General features: G+C 40.7%; 1 protein-coding gene across 1 annotated transcript; it reads right to left on the bottom strand.

Annotated features, from left to right (window-relative positions):
- Positions 1–298: 298 nt before the first annotated feature.
- Positions 299–1,627, bottom strand: LOC142748074 (beta-1,3-galactosyl-O-glycosyl-glycoprotein beta-1,6-N-acetylglucosaminyltransferase 3-like). The gene has a single exon (XM_075855198.1). It carries the CDS (start codon positions 1,625–1,627, stop codon positions 299–301), a length of 1,329 nt encoding a protein of 442 aa, XP_075711313.1.
- Between the last annotated feature and the right edge of the window lie 15,632 nt (positions 1,628–17,259).

Raw genomic sequence — 17,259 nt, 5'->3', positions numbered from 1 at the left:
GGATTTGCGGATTCAGCAATATTGGTGAATTGTGGTGGATCCGTGACACACGGATGCAAACAAGGTTTTTTTGCAGTCCGACGGACCGCAATGGACCCATGGTTTTACGGACTGCAAAACCAATACGGTCGTGGTCTTGAGGCCTTAATCTGTGGGTTTATTAGATAGTTAGACTGTCCAATATATACTCAAGATATAGGAATTCTCTACACATTATGTCAACAATGTATACATGAACACATTTAAGATCACACATCTATGGACTATATAATAGTTTACCTTTACATTTGTCTGAACATTATACATCTGTATTGAAAATTGTTTTATGTCTTAAATATTCCTCCATGCAAAATAAAGCAATGTTATCTACTTCTGGATCAAATTTGTTGGCCAGCAAATGATGCTGCTTCAGTATCCAGCTTAGATCTCCTGCACCATATACACATATAGACCTTCTATAGGCTCCTGTGCAAGGAGGGTAGGCAGCTCCTTTAAGTATTTCCCCTTCACTGTATGACCACTTTACCATTCTAGCCATTGCGTTCATGTCTGAAAGTTCATATTTGTCATTGTAAGGAGATGAGCCTGGAACATCAGGCATCCGGTTTAATGTAGCCCAGAGATGTTCATCTGGGCTATACGTATCTTTAACCCAGTCTATAAATTGTTGTACTTGTGGATCTTTAAATATGTACTTTACAAAGTCACTGCATACCACAATGTAGGCATTTCCTGTAAACATGGGGGTGTTAATTGGTGGAGGTAATTTTTTAGTCTCGGTCTCTGAAATGTGATCATCTACTTCATAATGGTATTCCCAACGTCTTCGTTTGCCGGCTGATGGCCTCTCAGATTCCATAGTATTTTTTCCATTTAAAGTTCTGAGAGTTCTCACAATCTCAGCATTAGTCTTCAATGGGAAGTCTGTCCCACAAGTATTCAATAAGTACCTCCATGGAACGTTGCTTTTCAGCAGATCCTCCATACAGTTGATATCAGCCTGTACCCTTGACCATGATGCATAGACCACTTGCACTGGTTTAGATGCCATAAACACATTATCAAAGCATGAGGTGATGGCTCTCACTGCAGCCTTGAACTGCTCTGTTGACTTTTCATCCACATGGACACAATAAATATTTTGAGGGGCATAAATGGCTCTTAAAAGCCGTTCAAACATATTAATTTTCTCATGAATTACCATGGAATAGGCAATGGGGAAATCCTCTTCCTCCTTGCTCATTGGAATAGTGATGTATTTTCTGAACTCTTTAAAGTAATGGCAGTCTTGAGTTATGTTTGTATAGTTTTGCTCATTTAAATGGACGTATTTTCCCTTTGTGAATGCATTCATTTGCAGCCCTCGCTTTATAGCATCAGAATCCCCTTTAATAATCTTTGAACAATTGGGCTCACCTTTTTTTCGTGGTCTTAGGCTGAGAAGGTCATAAAGTCCATTTCTGCAGTATTGTTTCCTGGTATTGCTCACTTCATATCCGAGGTCTTTGATTGTGCATGGATTAGACAGGTGTTTAATATAAATTGTGCCAGACAATGCCAAAAGTGCCAAAAGCAGGATCCTGTAAAAGTGAAAACATCTGAACGGTTTGATGTCGCACTGAAACATTTCCAAGCCTTTGAAAAAGCGTTGTAAAATTGCAACAGCTCTTCCTGAGTTAATCATTGGGAAAACTTGCTGTGCAAGCTAAAGCACCATAAGGTAAGCAATGTTCCACCCGTAGTATCCAGATACTTGAAGCATCAGATTACTGGTTACCTAGGTCCTTACTGTTCACGTTGTAAGCCTTTATATATACACAGTTGAATGTGTCACTGATGTACAATCATTATTCTACACGTTCTTCAAACAATGTGTTCCCTCCCACATGGACCTGGACACATTCATAGTGCTCTAGTCTAGCTGATTATTTTACACTGAAGATGAAAACTCATGTGTATGCAGAGACTATGAATATTCTGCCAAGTTAAGTGTATAACCAATTTTTAATCAAATTACATTTAGATTTATTATGATTCTATCAGATTTAAAAATCACTGTTAAAAGACAGTTCATACATATTTTGATAGATGTATTAATATATTTGCGCCAGATTTCTGAATGGAATATTTATGATTCCCCTGCGCTAATTATTCAAAAACATGCAAATGGGGAGACACGCAGTTCATAGAGTTTTCCGACACTTTTCTATTTAGAATAGTGACAGAAAACGCCAGGTTGTTATTTTCTCCAGAAACAAGTTCATCAACGAGAAGTTTGCCTTGTTAAAGAATATCTGTCCCACGCTGCATGGGGGAGCGGGGGGGGGGGGGGGGGGGGGCCTGCGCACTGCGTGTATTGGTGTATTGTTCCGCTCTCACCCATTTTGAGGTTATAATAGGAGAGAAGAAAACTTGGTATTGTTATAAAGTTTGTAATATTCAACAATTCAAATTATTAATTTATAAATCAGTTTTTTAGAAGGAATTGCACAGAGATCATGCTGTACTTTGTCCTTTGGTTTACTGTAGAATCATTTAGTGTTTAACCTCTTAGTGACCACTTTATTCACAACCTTTGTGAAGGCTGTGTGTCTAGCTTGCTTCTTTTCCTATCATGCCAATGAATTTTAGATTATTTCTTCCATGACTGACAATGGTATACTGTCCTATTGGGAAGCCCTAAAAAATATTTCACCTGCCAAAAACACCTAGTCCTACCTTATCCCTACAATAAAAGTAAAAGCTCTTACCGCTATTATCTTTCACAGAACTCTGGTTGGAAAAAACTGGGGGAGATTTACTAAGCAAAATATGCCAGAATTTTCACACAAATTGCTCCATTAGAGTGACGTACACGATGTGAGCCAAATTTATTTTGTGTTTTGAAAAGTGTCTAGAAAATGTAGCATGGCTAAGAGAAGTCGTAAAATGGGCCAAATTTATTAAAGGCGTGCACCATCCCCCCCCCCCCTCCCCGCAAAATACTGATGTAAAGTATGCCAGCTAAGAGGTGGCTTAAGACAGAAAAGTATCTGACATGTTTAGTGAGTTACGTCAAATTAATTATAAATCTGCTTGTCTGGTCTAGTTTTAGGCTGTCAAAATTAAGGACCGAATTAATATATATTCCCCATTGGGCTAAAAGATTTTTAATAGAAGTTCTAATATTTATTAATGTGAGACAGATTTAGTATTAATTTCCCATCCTTTAAATAAGACCAGCATACTCTGATGAATAAGTCCCTGGTCCCAGAGGGATTTACATGTTTATATACCTATCCTTTCTTCGACATGACTTGTTACATGTTAGTAAAGCAAACAAGGGAAAATGTGTTCCTAATCTAACCAGTGTCCAATATTTGTCATTGTCAGGATGCATGTAATAAAGAGGGACTTAGACGTCAAGATATTTACAATGATGTACATTATTTAACTCACACGGTGAACGCCGTAAAAAAATTTTTTAAAACACCACAATCTTTGTTTTTGGTCACCTTACCGCTAAAAAAACCATAATAAAAAGTGATGGTATGTACCACAAAATCGGGCCAATAACTACAGCTCGGCCATAAAAAATAAGCCCTCATACCACTCAATCAACGAAAAAATAAAAAAGTTAGGGCTCTTAGAATGCGATGACTCAAAACCTAGATACGTTTGGTATCACCATAATCATATTGAGATGCAGAATAAACTTAAGTTGTCGTTTTTACCGCACGGTGAAAGCCGTAAAAATGAAACCCAAAAAACAATGGAGGAACTGCAGTTTTTTTCCAATTCCACCAACAAAGATTTTTTTTTCCGTTTTCCAGTACAGTAAATGGTACTTTAAATGGTGGCAATAGAAATGACACCTCCCCCACAAAAAAATAAGCGCTCACACCGCTCTATTGACTGAAAAAGAAAAAAGTTATGGCTCTTTGGAGGACAGGGAGTAAAAAACTAAAACGTAAAATTGAAAAATGTCTGGATCTTTAAAGGTTAAGGTGCATTGCCTCAAATGTATTTTCATCCGATGAATGATTAAAAGCTGCCGTCACAACTTTTGATAACGATTGACCAAGAGAAGAAAAATTCTATCCATCATAATTTTAGTATCATAGACAGAACCAATTTTTTGTTAACTATTTACCTATCCTTTTACAGTCATATAGTTAATAATTGATGTTACATCTATAGCCATCTAGTATTTAGCAACATGTGAATCTTAGTTACGTTGAGGTTTCTTTTCTTATAACCCACTACCGATAGTTTGTCAGCCTGAAAATAAAGAGTACATGTCTACTATTACTTATTTAGTACTGTTTCTTAAAATATTTGCTAGGCGAAGTTTACACTACCGTTAGTATACGTTTACCTCTCTTCCACTAGGTAGAGAGGATCGAAAGATTAAACGGAAAGCAACGGTCCCGTTAGAGTTACCAGTGATTTCAAGGTTAATTCTTTTGTTTCAGTTGCGTTCCGTTTGTTTCCATTCGCTAGGTTTCCATTTTTTTTTACGGAAGCAAAAGTCTGCAGAACTTTTGTTTCCATGAAAAAAAATGGAAAGCAACTGAAACAAAAGAATTACCCTTGAAATCAATGGTAATTCTAACAGAACCGTTGCTTTCCGTTTAATCTTTCGATACTGTGTTCCTCTGACGGAAGAGAGGTAAACGTCTACTAACGCTAGTGCGAACTAGCCTTAGGTTGTATTCACACAGAGTTTTTTGCAGGAGGAAAATTCCTTCTGCAAAAACTGCTCCAGACGGTTTTTGCACAGTGGTTTGACAAAAACTCGTCAAAACACTCGTCAAGGTGTTTTTTTCCTCTTTCTGACTGATTGAAATGGGCTTTTGGAGGCGGAAACCGCCTCAAGATGGGTCATGATGACTCTTCTTTTTACCGCGACGCGTTTTTTTTACTCGCGGTAAAAAAAACTCGTCCAACTCCCATTGAAATCAATGGGAGGCATTTTCGGGCGGTTTTTGAGGAGTTTTGCGGCAAGGTTTCCGTGTCAAAAAACTTGTCAAAAAACTCTGTGTGAACAGGGCCTTACAGGTTCAGTAGGAGCAGAAATATTTCCACATTAATGTTTATTTTATATTACAAATGTAGCAAAGTTTAACTTCTGATTCTGATAACTTGCTGCAGCGTGATATCATACAACAAAAACCATTGAAAAGTCAAGTTAAAGGCTATTTACACCTTTGAAAACATTTTTTTTGTTTTGTTATAATAAAAATGTGTATTAGTGTGTTTGGTGCAACTTTCTAATTACTTTTTATTCAAAATATTTTTACTTTTTGAGATACAGCTGCTTTATATATTGTATAAAGATCAGCTGTATCTGGCGCTGAAACCTGTATCCGTCAGATCAGTCGATCTGACGGATCCGTTATTCACTTGGTATCGATCACATGTAAGTTCTGAACTTAAATGTGATCGGTACACGCAGGACCCACTGACACTGAACCCGTCAAAGCCGCTGAACTGAAGGATATAGGTTTCAGCGCTAGATACAGGATACAAAGCAGTTGTATCTTAAAAAGTAAAAATAATTTTTCATTAAAAGTAATTGGAAACTTACGCCAAACACATGGATACACATTTTTATTTCAAAGGTGTACATAGCCTTTAAAGTTTCTTGATTTTAAATTTAGTTTAAATTAAGTTTACATTTTATAGATGGCACTTTACTCCAAATAGATTGTCACAAATTTTCCCGACTATGTCCTCCAATTGTTGGATATGTGATAGTCATACAGGTACTTTTATTCATATGTGGTGGGACTGCAAAAAAGCCAACACAGTGTGGCTCAAAGTATTCCAATTGCTCTCTGAGCTTTATGGCTCAAATATCACACCGAAGCCGGAATTAGCGCTTCTATTCATAGGTTTGAATCTATTTCCAGCCTCTTTTCAAACCATTCTTCAACACTTACTGATTTCCACCAGGCGTTCAATAGCCTCCACTTGGAAGGAAAAGTCCTGCATCAAGATAGGAGATATTGTTCGGAGTATGAATGATAGTTGCTGGTTAGAATGTATGTCTGCATCCGCAGTCCAAAAATCTGCCGTGTTTCAGAAAAGATGGGATGTGTGGCTTAAGAGCAAATATAACCAATCTACCATTTCTCACAAGATCTGATAGCACAAAACTCACACTAACACCTCCTATAGATGTTAAAAATTCTATAAGTCAGTGGAACTGACATCTCAGGATTATTTCACATTACCAGGGTTTATAGATTTCGGTTTTCTTGTTCTCTTTTGTTTTTGTTCCAGTCCATCTAAATGTACGATACTGCTTGCACCACATGCAATGTTTCTTCTTTTTTATGTCAATGAAGCTGATACTGTATAGGCTTGCCTAACCTTTGCTTGTGAATCAATCGTTACTCAATTGTATCAATTGTATCTGTACATTTCCATGGAAAATTAATTTTCAATAAAAATGTAATGTTTAAAAAAAAAAAAAAAAAAGTTTCTTGTCACAATATTGCTTCATCTGTATCTATTGACAGTATGTTATATACAATATAGGTGTGATGATCTAGGGAGTTTTATTACTGCTTTCTCCATGTCATTTAATGATGTATAATGGTATATATGACAGTGAAATTGTTAAATATTAAACACAATAAATAAGCTATTCGCATAACAGATGTTTACAGTGCATTAAAGCAAAACTCCAGGCTCACCCTTAGGCCCCATGCACACAAACGTATTTATGTCCTCCCGTAAATACTGGCGTAAATACGGGTCCTTGGTCACACGTATTCCACCCGTATTTACGGGCACGTTTTCGCTGCAAAATTACACTGCAGTAATCGGCAGCCCTTCTCTCTATCAGTGCAAGAAATTCATACTTACCCGGCCGTTGTCTTGGTGATGCGTCCCTCTCTTGACATCCAGTCCGACCTCCCTGGATGACGTGGCAGTCCATGTGACCGCTGCAGCCTGTGATTTGCCTGTGATTGCCTGCAGCGGTCACATGGGCTGAAATGTCATACTAGGAGGCCGGACTGGAGGAAGAAGCAGGGAGTTCTGGGTAAGTATGAACGTCCTTTTTTTTTTACAGGTTGATCTATCTTGTGATCGGAAGTCACTGTCCAGGGTGCTGAAACAGTTAGTGCCGATCGTTTAACTCTTTCAGCACCCTGGACAGTGACTATTTACTGACGTCGCCTAGCAACGTTGCCGTAATTACGGGTGCACACACGTAGTCACCCGTAATTACGGGAGCCCCATAAACTTCTATGGGCCTGCCAGTGCCGTAATTACGGCCTGAAATAGGACATGTTCTATATTATTCAACGGCATGGGCACCTTCCCGTAAGCATACGGGGAGGTACCCGTGGCCAATAGAAGTCCATGGGCCCGTAAAAACGTGCCGTAATTACGGCCCGTAATTACGGGCGTTTTTACGTTCGTGTGCATGGGGCCTTATAGCAGCTCTTTATATCTATAGCAGTTTTTTTCTTTTTCTCATTGCAAGATTAGTACTGTAGCATGTAGCTGGGGCGAAACTATAGGGGGCACAGATTGTGCGGTCATACCCCGGGCACAGGAGCTTGATGGGGCGCAATAGGTCCTTCTTCCCCAAATGAGCGATGCCACATTCAATAGTGTCTGTGTCCTTCGGTCGCAGATGCTATTGAACACTATGACAGAGCAGAGAGGTACTTCCCTGCTCTGCCATAGGCTACTGTAACAGTGGCGTAGCTCTAGGGGTCGCAACGGTCGCAATTGCGACAGGGCCCCTAAACTTGGGGGTCCACTGGGCCCCCGTAGCCACACAGCACTGTCCGCGCTGGTCCCGCTTCCTGAATGCTGGAGCACCAGCATTCACTCTGCCATGAGTAGGCTGCTTGGCACAGGCAGGCGCGATGCAGTGATGTCATCGCGCCCTGTCTGCGCCGAGTCACTCACAGCACGGACCGGAGGAGAAGGATCCTCCACCTGTCGTGGGAACGGGGATAGGTAAGTAATGATGTTATTATTATACTGGGTATGGGATGGGGCATGATATGGTGGCAGCTATAGGAGCATTTTACTATATGGGTGCATTATACTGTATGGGCGGCATTATACTGTGGGGGCAGCTATGGGGGGCATTATACTGTGGGGGCATTATACTGTATGGGGGGGCATTATACTGTATGGGGGGCATTATACTGTATGGGGGGCTTTATACTGTGGGGTTATTATACTGTGGGGACAGCTATGCGGGCATTATACTGTATGAGTGGCATTATACTGTATGGGCGGTATTCTACTGTCGGGGCAGTTATGGAGGCATTATACTGTATAGGGGGCATTATACTGTGGGGACAGCTGTGGGGGCAGCTATGGGGGGCATTATACTGTGTGTGGGCAGCTATGAGGGGAATTAAACTGTGTGTGGGGCAGCTATGGGGGGCATTATACTGTATGGTGGCAGCTTTGGGTACATTATACTGTGTGGGTGCACTATGGGAGCATGATACAGTGTGTGTTGAAACTGGTGTATACGGGTGGCGAGGCTTAAAAGAAAAATACTTGCCGCTGTGCACCATATTGATTGCACATTGTGCTCTGTGATACTTGAAAGTATAGCACTGTCTACAGGGTGGCTGTATAGCACACTATGGGGGGGGGGGGGTGTTCTGTATAATACTGTCTACAGGATGGTTCTATAGCACTGTGTAAAGGAGGGGACTTTATGGCACTATTTACAGGGTGGCACTATCTACAAGGGCGTGCTGTATGTTGCACCCAGGGGAGGGGGGCCCAGTCAAAAGTTTGCTATCGGGCCCAGTGTGTCCTAGTTACGCCCCTGTGTGGAACAGAAACAAACAGAAACTATTTGCAATAGAAGCATTACCATAGAAATCAATGGTAATGCAAACGGTTGCTATGGTTTCAGTTTGCCTTTCCGTTCATGGTTTCCTCTGACGAAAAGGTCTAACAGAACCCATGAACGAAAAGGTGACGCTGATGTGAACAGGCCCTAATACAATATTTTATACATGGATAATTAATATATAATTATCTCATGGTATAATAAACAGCTTCTAAATTCTCAGGCTTATTACTAGTCCTTCTCAATGAATTAGAATATAATCAAAAAGTAAATTTATTTCAGTAATTAACTTTTTTAATATATTCTAATTCATTGAGAAGGACTAGTATTAATCTGTATTTATACACTGGATTTGAATGCCTTTAGGAGGTGTAATAATCACTTGTGCTATAACAAGTGACTAATAAAAATTTCAACATAGCTGACATGCACATAATAATATGCCGAGGGATCTTAATAGAAACCACTTGCATTTTAAGCAGCTCCATATTTTATTATTTTCATACTTCAGTACGGGACAGAAAATACATATCTACTCCTGTAAAGGCAGTGCCTTCGCAGAGCAAATGTAGGAGCCCCTACATCTTAAGCAGCTGCTAATACATACAATGAGAAACAATGATTTTTACAAATACATTTTTTTCATAAAGGCTACGCGAAGATCTAATAAACCCATTTTCTTTCTTACCACAAAATGAAATAGAAAAATTCAAGATGGCACGATGGCTCAGCATTAATGATGTGCACTATACTTCCCAGAATGCCCTGCAGTGAGTGGAGAATGAGAGAAATCCGATGATGGTCTATTTACTTCTCTTTTTTGTTGTTTTTCTTTAGCATTTGCTAACATTACCCATTTGGGCACCAACAGTTGAATGGTGTCAGCTACTGGCCCAAAAGTTACTGACCACAAAAAAAAAAAAAATTGGCAAATGCCTTACAATGGAATTTGAATGTTGGGTAGGTTTTTTAGGTTCTCTAGTTATCTCCTGTTATCAAAAAGTGTACTCATAAATTAAATGCTTTACTTACTTTAAAAACTGTCTGGATCAGATAACAGTAAAAAATATTGCCTTAAAGTTCTCCATAGAAGTGATGTTGCAGCCATAATATGGACATTAAAATGCACCTGTACTCAGGCTTAGTTTATCTACACCTGCACAGTGTCTCCTATAGTCGGCATCACCCTGCATCCCTCCACAAGACTTTTTATAGGTCAGCATTTTAATGAAAGGGAAACTTTTTTGCATTGCAATAATTTTGTAGAGAACACTTCTTTTGCTAAGTACAAACTATTTTGCACTAGAGGGAGCACATTTTATTACCAGATCTTTACCCCCTATTGAAAACCATTTTTATTACCTATTACATTAAAGAAATGCTTCCACTTCCAGCATGTAGATAGAAAACGCACACTGGCCCCCAGTACGAAAGCATGTCTAGAGGTAATTTATATATTCATTCATCTCCTTGGTAGAGCTCTTCTTTAGGGGAGAACTCCAATTTTGAGGGACATTTTCCAAAATTCCACGGTTTAAAGGGGTTGTCAAGTTTGGACGGTCACAACTTGTAAGAAAGGTCCTCTGACAATACGCTGATCACAAATTGTCACCCCGCTAGTGTCCACTATTATCTGCAGTAATCTGTGGGAAAACCTGACAGTAAAGGTCCTTTTACACCGGCCAATTTTGGCTGTAAAACAAGCACGGATAAACAAGACAGTTCGTTGATCGGCGCTTGTTTACTTCTTTCACAAGGAGCTATGGTGAGTAATTTATGGGGACAAGCGAACTTTACTACTACAAAGTTAATAGATTTCCCCCTTTGTTTTATTGTGTGCTGCTTTTTCATTACACAATGTTTTATTTTCTGTGCAAACATAAAGGTTGCCAAAATGTATTGCTGTTATCAGAGGGAATTGTGGGAGCTCAGATGACAGTCACATAGTAACTATGCTGTTAGGTCGCAGGTCTGCTGGTCAGCAGGCATTTGAGTGAATTTTGAAAGTAGTGACGTATAGGAAATAAACAACAAGAATTAGCACAAAATTAATACAAAAATAGTAAAGCAAAGTGTTTGTAGTTAATTTTATGTAGATTTAGGCCTCATGCACATAGCTGCAGTATGGCTCTGTGCAAGATCTGAGCTGTGCTACCTCCATGAGCCCCTACTATACCCCTGCATGCCCCTGATTTCATACAGATACAGATGTTTATATAATAAGACAGAAAAATAATGGTGCCATGTTCCATTAGATGCTGTAGTACAGAGAAGCCTTGTTACAAGGTAAGAATATCTCTGTTATAGGGTGCAATATAGAGGCACCATACAATGGCACACAGAGTGTCTTTGACTCTGTCGTAGGGGTTTCTGTGTGCCACCAGAAAGTCTACAGACTCGTGTGCATGAGAACTTAAACTATGACATTTCTTAAATTATGCAAAATTATGCTTTACGCTCTGCTTGTGCGCCTTGTGTTTCTTCAATTTCAAAGAGCAGGAAAGATTTGCTCTGACACATGAATTCTAATAGAATTACACCCTGTATTCTTTACACAGCATATCCGACATACTTGTCCAGCACCTGATTCATCTGCTTCACAGTGACACACACCTATAGTTGGAAAGCAGACTTAATATATTAACCCTTTCAGGACCTAGCTCATTTTGGCCTTCAGGACCAGCCCCATTTTTTTCAAATCTGACGTGTCATTTTACGTGGTAATAACTCTGTAATGCTTTTGCCTCTCCAAGCGATTCTGAGATTGTTTTCTCGTGACATATTGTACTTTATGTTAGTGGAAAAATTAGGTAAAAAAAAACATTGTTTATTTGTGAAAAACACCAAAAACTAAAGAAAATTTGCAAAAATTATGATTTTTCTCATTTTAAATGTATCTGCTTGTGAAACAGATAGCAATACCACACAAAATAGTTACTATTTCACATATTGTATATGTCTACTTTATATTTGCATAGTTTTTTAACATTATTTTATTTTGTTAGGACGTTAGAAAGCTTAGAACTTGGTGATCTTCGTAAACTCCACAAGGCCTGGACGTCCACGGAAGACAACAGTGGTGGATGATCACAGAATCCTTTCCATGGTGAAGAAAAACCCATTCACAACATCTACCCAAGTGAAGAACACTTTCCTGGAAGTAGGTGTATCAGTATCTAAGTCTACCATAAAGAGAATTCATGACAGCAAATACAGATGGTTCACCACAGGGTGCAAACCATTAATCAGCCTCAAAAATAGAAAGGCCAGATTCGACTTTGCCAAACGACATCTAAAGAAGCCAGCCTAGTTCTGGAACAGTATTATATGGACAGATGAAACTAAGATCCACCTGTACCAGAATGATGGGAGGAAGAAAGTATGGAGAAGGCTTGGAATGGCTCATGATCCAAAGCACACCACATCCTCTGTAAAACATGGTGGAGGCAGTGTGATGGCATGGGCATGCATGGCTGCCAAAGGCACTGGGTCACTAGTGTTTATTGATGATGTAACTGAAGACAGAAGCAGCCGGATGAATTCTGAAGTGCTCAGGGATATACTTTCTGCTCAAATTCAACTAAGTTATTGGACGTCGCTTCACAGTACGGATGGACAATGACCCAAAACATACTGCGAAAGCAACCCAGGAGTTTTTTAAGGCAAAGAAGTGGAATATTCTGCAATCGCCAAATCAATCACCAGATCTCAACCCGATCGAGCATGCATTTCACTTGCTTAAGACAAAACGTAAGGCAGAAAGACCCACAAACAAGCAACAACTGAAGATAGCTGCAGTAAAGGCCTGGCAAAGCATGACAAAGGAGGAAACCCAGCGTTTGGTGATGTCCATGGGTTCCAGACTTCAGGTAGTCATTGCATGCAAAGGATTCCCTACAAAGTATTAAAAAAAAACATTGTATTTATGGCAATGTTAATTTGTCCATTTACTTTTGAGCCCCTGAAATGAGGAGGTTGTGTAGAAAAATGGTTGCAATTCCTAAACGTTTCACAGGATATTTTTGTTCAATCCCTTGAATTAAACCTGAAAGTCTACACTTCAATTGCATCTCAGTTGTTTCATTTCAAATCCAATGTGGTGGCATGCAGAGCCCAAATCATGAAGAGTGTGTCACTATCCAAATAATTCTGGACCTAACTGTATTTTAGGCACCATGTCAGGTTTGAATAGGTCTTGTGGTGCCAAAGTAGTGGAAACTTCCCAAAAGTGACACAGTTTTGGAAACTACATACCTCAAGGAATTTATCTAGGGGTATAGTTAGCATCTTGACCCCACAGGTATTTTGCTATATTGATTGGAGTTTGTCTGTGAAAATGAAAATCTACATTTTTTCGGGAAAAATATAAAAATTTTTTTTTTTTTACAAGGAATAAAGCATAAAAGCTTGATTACGACAATACCCCATATGTGGTAATAAACTGCTGTTTGGACCAACGACAGAGTTCAGAAGGGAAGGAGCGCCATTTGGATTTTGGAGTGCAGATTTTGCTGGATTGGTTTTCAGTGCCATGTTGCGTTTGCAACACCCTGGACGGACCAAAACAGTGGAAACCCCTCAAATGTGACCCCATTTTGGGAACTACACCCCTCAAGGTATTTTTCTAGGGGTATAGTTAGTATTTTTCCCCACAGTTGTTTTGCTAATTGTAGTAGAATTAAACTGTGAAAATGAAAATCTACTTTTTTTTCTGAAAAAACATAGAAATGTTAAACCTTTTCCCACTCCTGCACATACTATTAGCTCATGGTAACTGCATCGTTCGCGTTCCATGACCTAATAGTACGTCACGGGAGGAACGGCCATTTCGGCCGTCCTCCCGACACATACAGGAGCTGTGACAACTGCTGTCTTGTACAGCAGTTGCGGCAGTTCCTTCAGCGGGAAGCTTAGAAGCAAGCCACGTTCAATAGCGACTTCTTAGGGGTTAAACTACCATCGCCGGCCCGCTACATGATAGCGGGCGGCGATGGTTTCTATGGCAACCAGAGGGTTAATAATGGCATCCGGCTATGCCATCTACGGAAGCCTAGTAGGTGCTGACAAAGTCTGGAACTACTATACTTGCTGTCAGCGAGTAAAGTTATTTGCAGGCTGAAATTGGGTGAAGCTGTTTAAAACTCTTTCCCAGCATTGTGCCTGTGTATAGCACAAACTTACAAGGTGAGCCTTTGCCTTCGCTACCTTGTATATGCCTATCTGTTACCAGCATTTATTTTGCACTATGTGGCGCCGTGCTTTCTTCTTTCTCTCCTACAGCTGTTGAAATTGGAAAAAGCTGTGATTCCTCCATTATTTTTTGGGTTTTCTTTTTACGGCTTTTACCGTTCAGTAAATATGACAACCTACATTTTTTCTGAGACTTAATACGATTAAGGTGATACCAAATTTATACCGTTTTTTATTTTTATTTTACTACTCTTACTAAGTAAAAACTATTTGTTAAAAAAAAACAAAACGTTTTGTTTCACCACATTCCGAGAGCCATAACTTTTTTTATTTTTTGGTCGATTTGAGTGGTATGAGGGCTTATTTTTTGTGGGACGAGATGTAGTTTTTATTGGTACCATTTTTTGGTATATACAACTTTTTGGTCACTTTTTATACATTTGTTTTAAAAAGCTAAAGTGACCAAAAAACAGCGATTTGGGCGTTTTCAATTCTTGATTTTTTATAATGTTCACCGTGCGAGTTAAATAATGGTATATTGTAATAGTTCTGACTTTTACGGATGCTTGTTTTTTAATTATTTTTTTTACGGTGTTCACCATGCGGGAAAAATAATATAATATTTTTATAGTTTGGGTCGTTGCGAACGCGGTGATACCAAATATGTGTACTTCTTTTTTAACGGTTTCATTTTTTTCCCTATAATAAAAGACATAGGAAAAAAAGCATTTTTTGTTTTTGTAACATAACTTATTTTTACACTTTTATAAAACATTTTTTTTTAGGGTATGTTCACACTGCCTATTTTCGACCGTAAATGCCCGTAAAACAGCCTAAAAATCAGAAGCAGAACACCGCCAAGCATCTGGCCATTGATTTCAATGGGAAAACGGCGTTCTGTTCCGACGGGCCGTTTTGAAAATGGCTGCGTAAAAAAACGGCCACGAAAAAGAAGTGCAGGTCACTTCTTGGGACGTTTTTGGAGCCGTTTTTCATTGACCCTATACAAAACAGCTCCAAAAACGGCCGTAAAAAACGCAGCGGAAAAGGCAGCGAAAATCGCGAGTGGCTTAAAATACATCTGAAAATCAGGAGCTGTTTTCCCTTGAAAACAGCTCCATATTTTCAGATATTTTTGAGTTTGCATGTGAACATACCCACAGTGTGACGCTGAGAGTCACACTGACAGGCAGCCTATGAGGACTAGCCTCCGGCTGGTCCTCATAGGCTTCCATGCATGGCAGACCCAGAGGCCGTTGTATGGCCTCCGGTTTTGCCATGACAACCGATGGCAGCACCCGCAATCGGTCCCCGGGAAAGTTTGTTGTACCAACAAACTTTCTAGTTTGTTATAGCAACAAACTTTCCAGTTTGTTGCTACAACAAACTTTCTCTGCGATCAAATGATCGGGACCTGAAATAATCAGGTACAGATTATGTCTCTGGGACCAGAGGCCGGGGTTAATAGAGCGATCCGAGTGTCAGCGCTACTCTGAGACACCCGATTCCGCTTTTAACACCCACTGTGAATTCACGTTGGCGCAGCACAAAGCCCAGCAAGTGCCGACGTGAATTTACTGTGGGCGGTCAGGAAGCGGTTAAGAAGTTTTAATATGACCTTTTAGTGCTTTATAAGATAAGTAGGTCAAAGAGACAATGTAAAAAGAGTCAGTCTTCAGCTAGCGTGGTCTCACGCGATGACACTGGCTGAAGACTGTCTTTTGGAAAACAGCCTCACGCTGATAAGTCAGCGTCAGAGGCTCAGTTGTAGCTCCGCCCATTAAGAATCGCTGCTGGCCAAACCCACTTGGCTAGCCAGCGGGTCATTTCTATATTGATTGCTAAATAAAGAAGGGTCCATAGCTCAGCAATTGGGGGACGCACAAGTACAGGACAAACACCACTGTACTCACAGACACAGCGGCTATTAGGTGAGATTACTAACTCACTTTGTCGGACCTAGTGACAGGTCCTCTTTAAGTGTGTGCTACAGAGAGCAAGAATACATACTGTCATGGCGCGGGGTGTGGACCCATTGAGCCGTACTGTGTAGCGGAATAGCAGCTGGCCAAACAGGTACAATACAATGTCTATAGTCCAGAAAGGGTACCTGATGCAATGTAGACAGTAGTGGTGGATTCAGACTAAGATGAGGCTCCGACAGTAGACAGACACCCGGCGGGGTGTGACACAATAGATGCAGCGGAAGACAGAACATGACTCCAACTCTTGACGGCACAGAGGCATAGTAGCACGGGAACGGGTAACACTGGGAACAGGAAAACACTAGGAGATCATTTGCAATGACAAATTTTAGGTAACACAACAACGCTCAGCCAATGATCAAGAGGGCAGAGCCCCTTTTCTAGCGCAGCAGCATTCTGGGTTAATTGCACATTTTCTGCAACTGTGCGACCACTGGCCTATCAAGGCCGTGCACGCACGGGTGCGCGCACCCTGCGGGAGACAGTGTCCGGACCAGGAAGTGAGTGCCGGCGTCTCTCGGGAGGGAGATGCTGCCGAGAACTCACACGTCCATGGCCGCCGCTATCAGAGGGTAAGTCACGACGACGGTCCACGGCCATATACGTTACAGTATCCCCCTCTTACGCACCCTCTTCTTGGGACCAAAGCGGGAGAGAAACTTCTTCACGAGGTCTGGCTCCCAAGAGCTCTCCTCTGGACCAAATCCCCTCCAATCCACCAAATAAAACGTCCTTCCTCCTACTTTCTTGGTGGCTAGGATCTCCCTCACCTCAAAAGTACCTGACGATCCGCCAGGAGTCACTGCGGAACTAGGAGTCCTTGAGTACCGGTTCAGGACCACAGGCTTCAGCAAGGAGACATGGAAGGAGTTTGGGATCTTGAGGGTAGGAGGCAGACGAAGCTTGTAAGAGACGGGATTAATATGCAGCAGAATCTCAAAGGATCCGAGGAACCTGGGAGCAAACTTGCAAGATGGCACCCTCAGCCGGATATTCTTGTAAGACAGCCAGACCTTAGTACCTGGAGGAAACTGGGGAGGTTCACGTCTTCTATGTCTGCCTTTTTCTTCATGCGGTCGATCGCAGGCAGAATAGAAGATCAGGTCTGCTGCCAGATCTGTAGAAAGTCCCTGAAGGTAGAGTCAGCTGCAGGTACCTGGCACATAGTGGAGACAGGAAGAGGTATTTGTGGATGTTGGCCGTAAACAATGAAGAATGGACTGGAGGTGGTGGACTCACTAGTTTGGTTATTATAAG

This window comes from Rhinoderma darwinii, chromosome 3, assembly GCF_050947455.1.
Source record: "Rhinoderma darwinii isolate aRhiDar2 chromosome 3, aRhiDar2.hap1, whole genome shotgun sequence".
Taxonomy (NCBI): Eukaryota; Metazoa; Chordata; class Amphibia; order Anura; family Rhinodermatidae; genus Rhinoderma; species Rhinoderma darwinii.
Note: the sequence above shows the minus strand (reverse complement) of the source record. Positions and strands in the feature narration are given on the sequence as shown.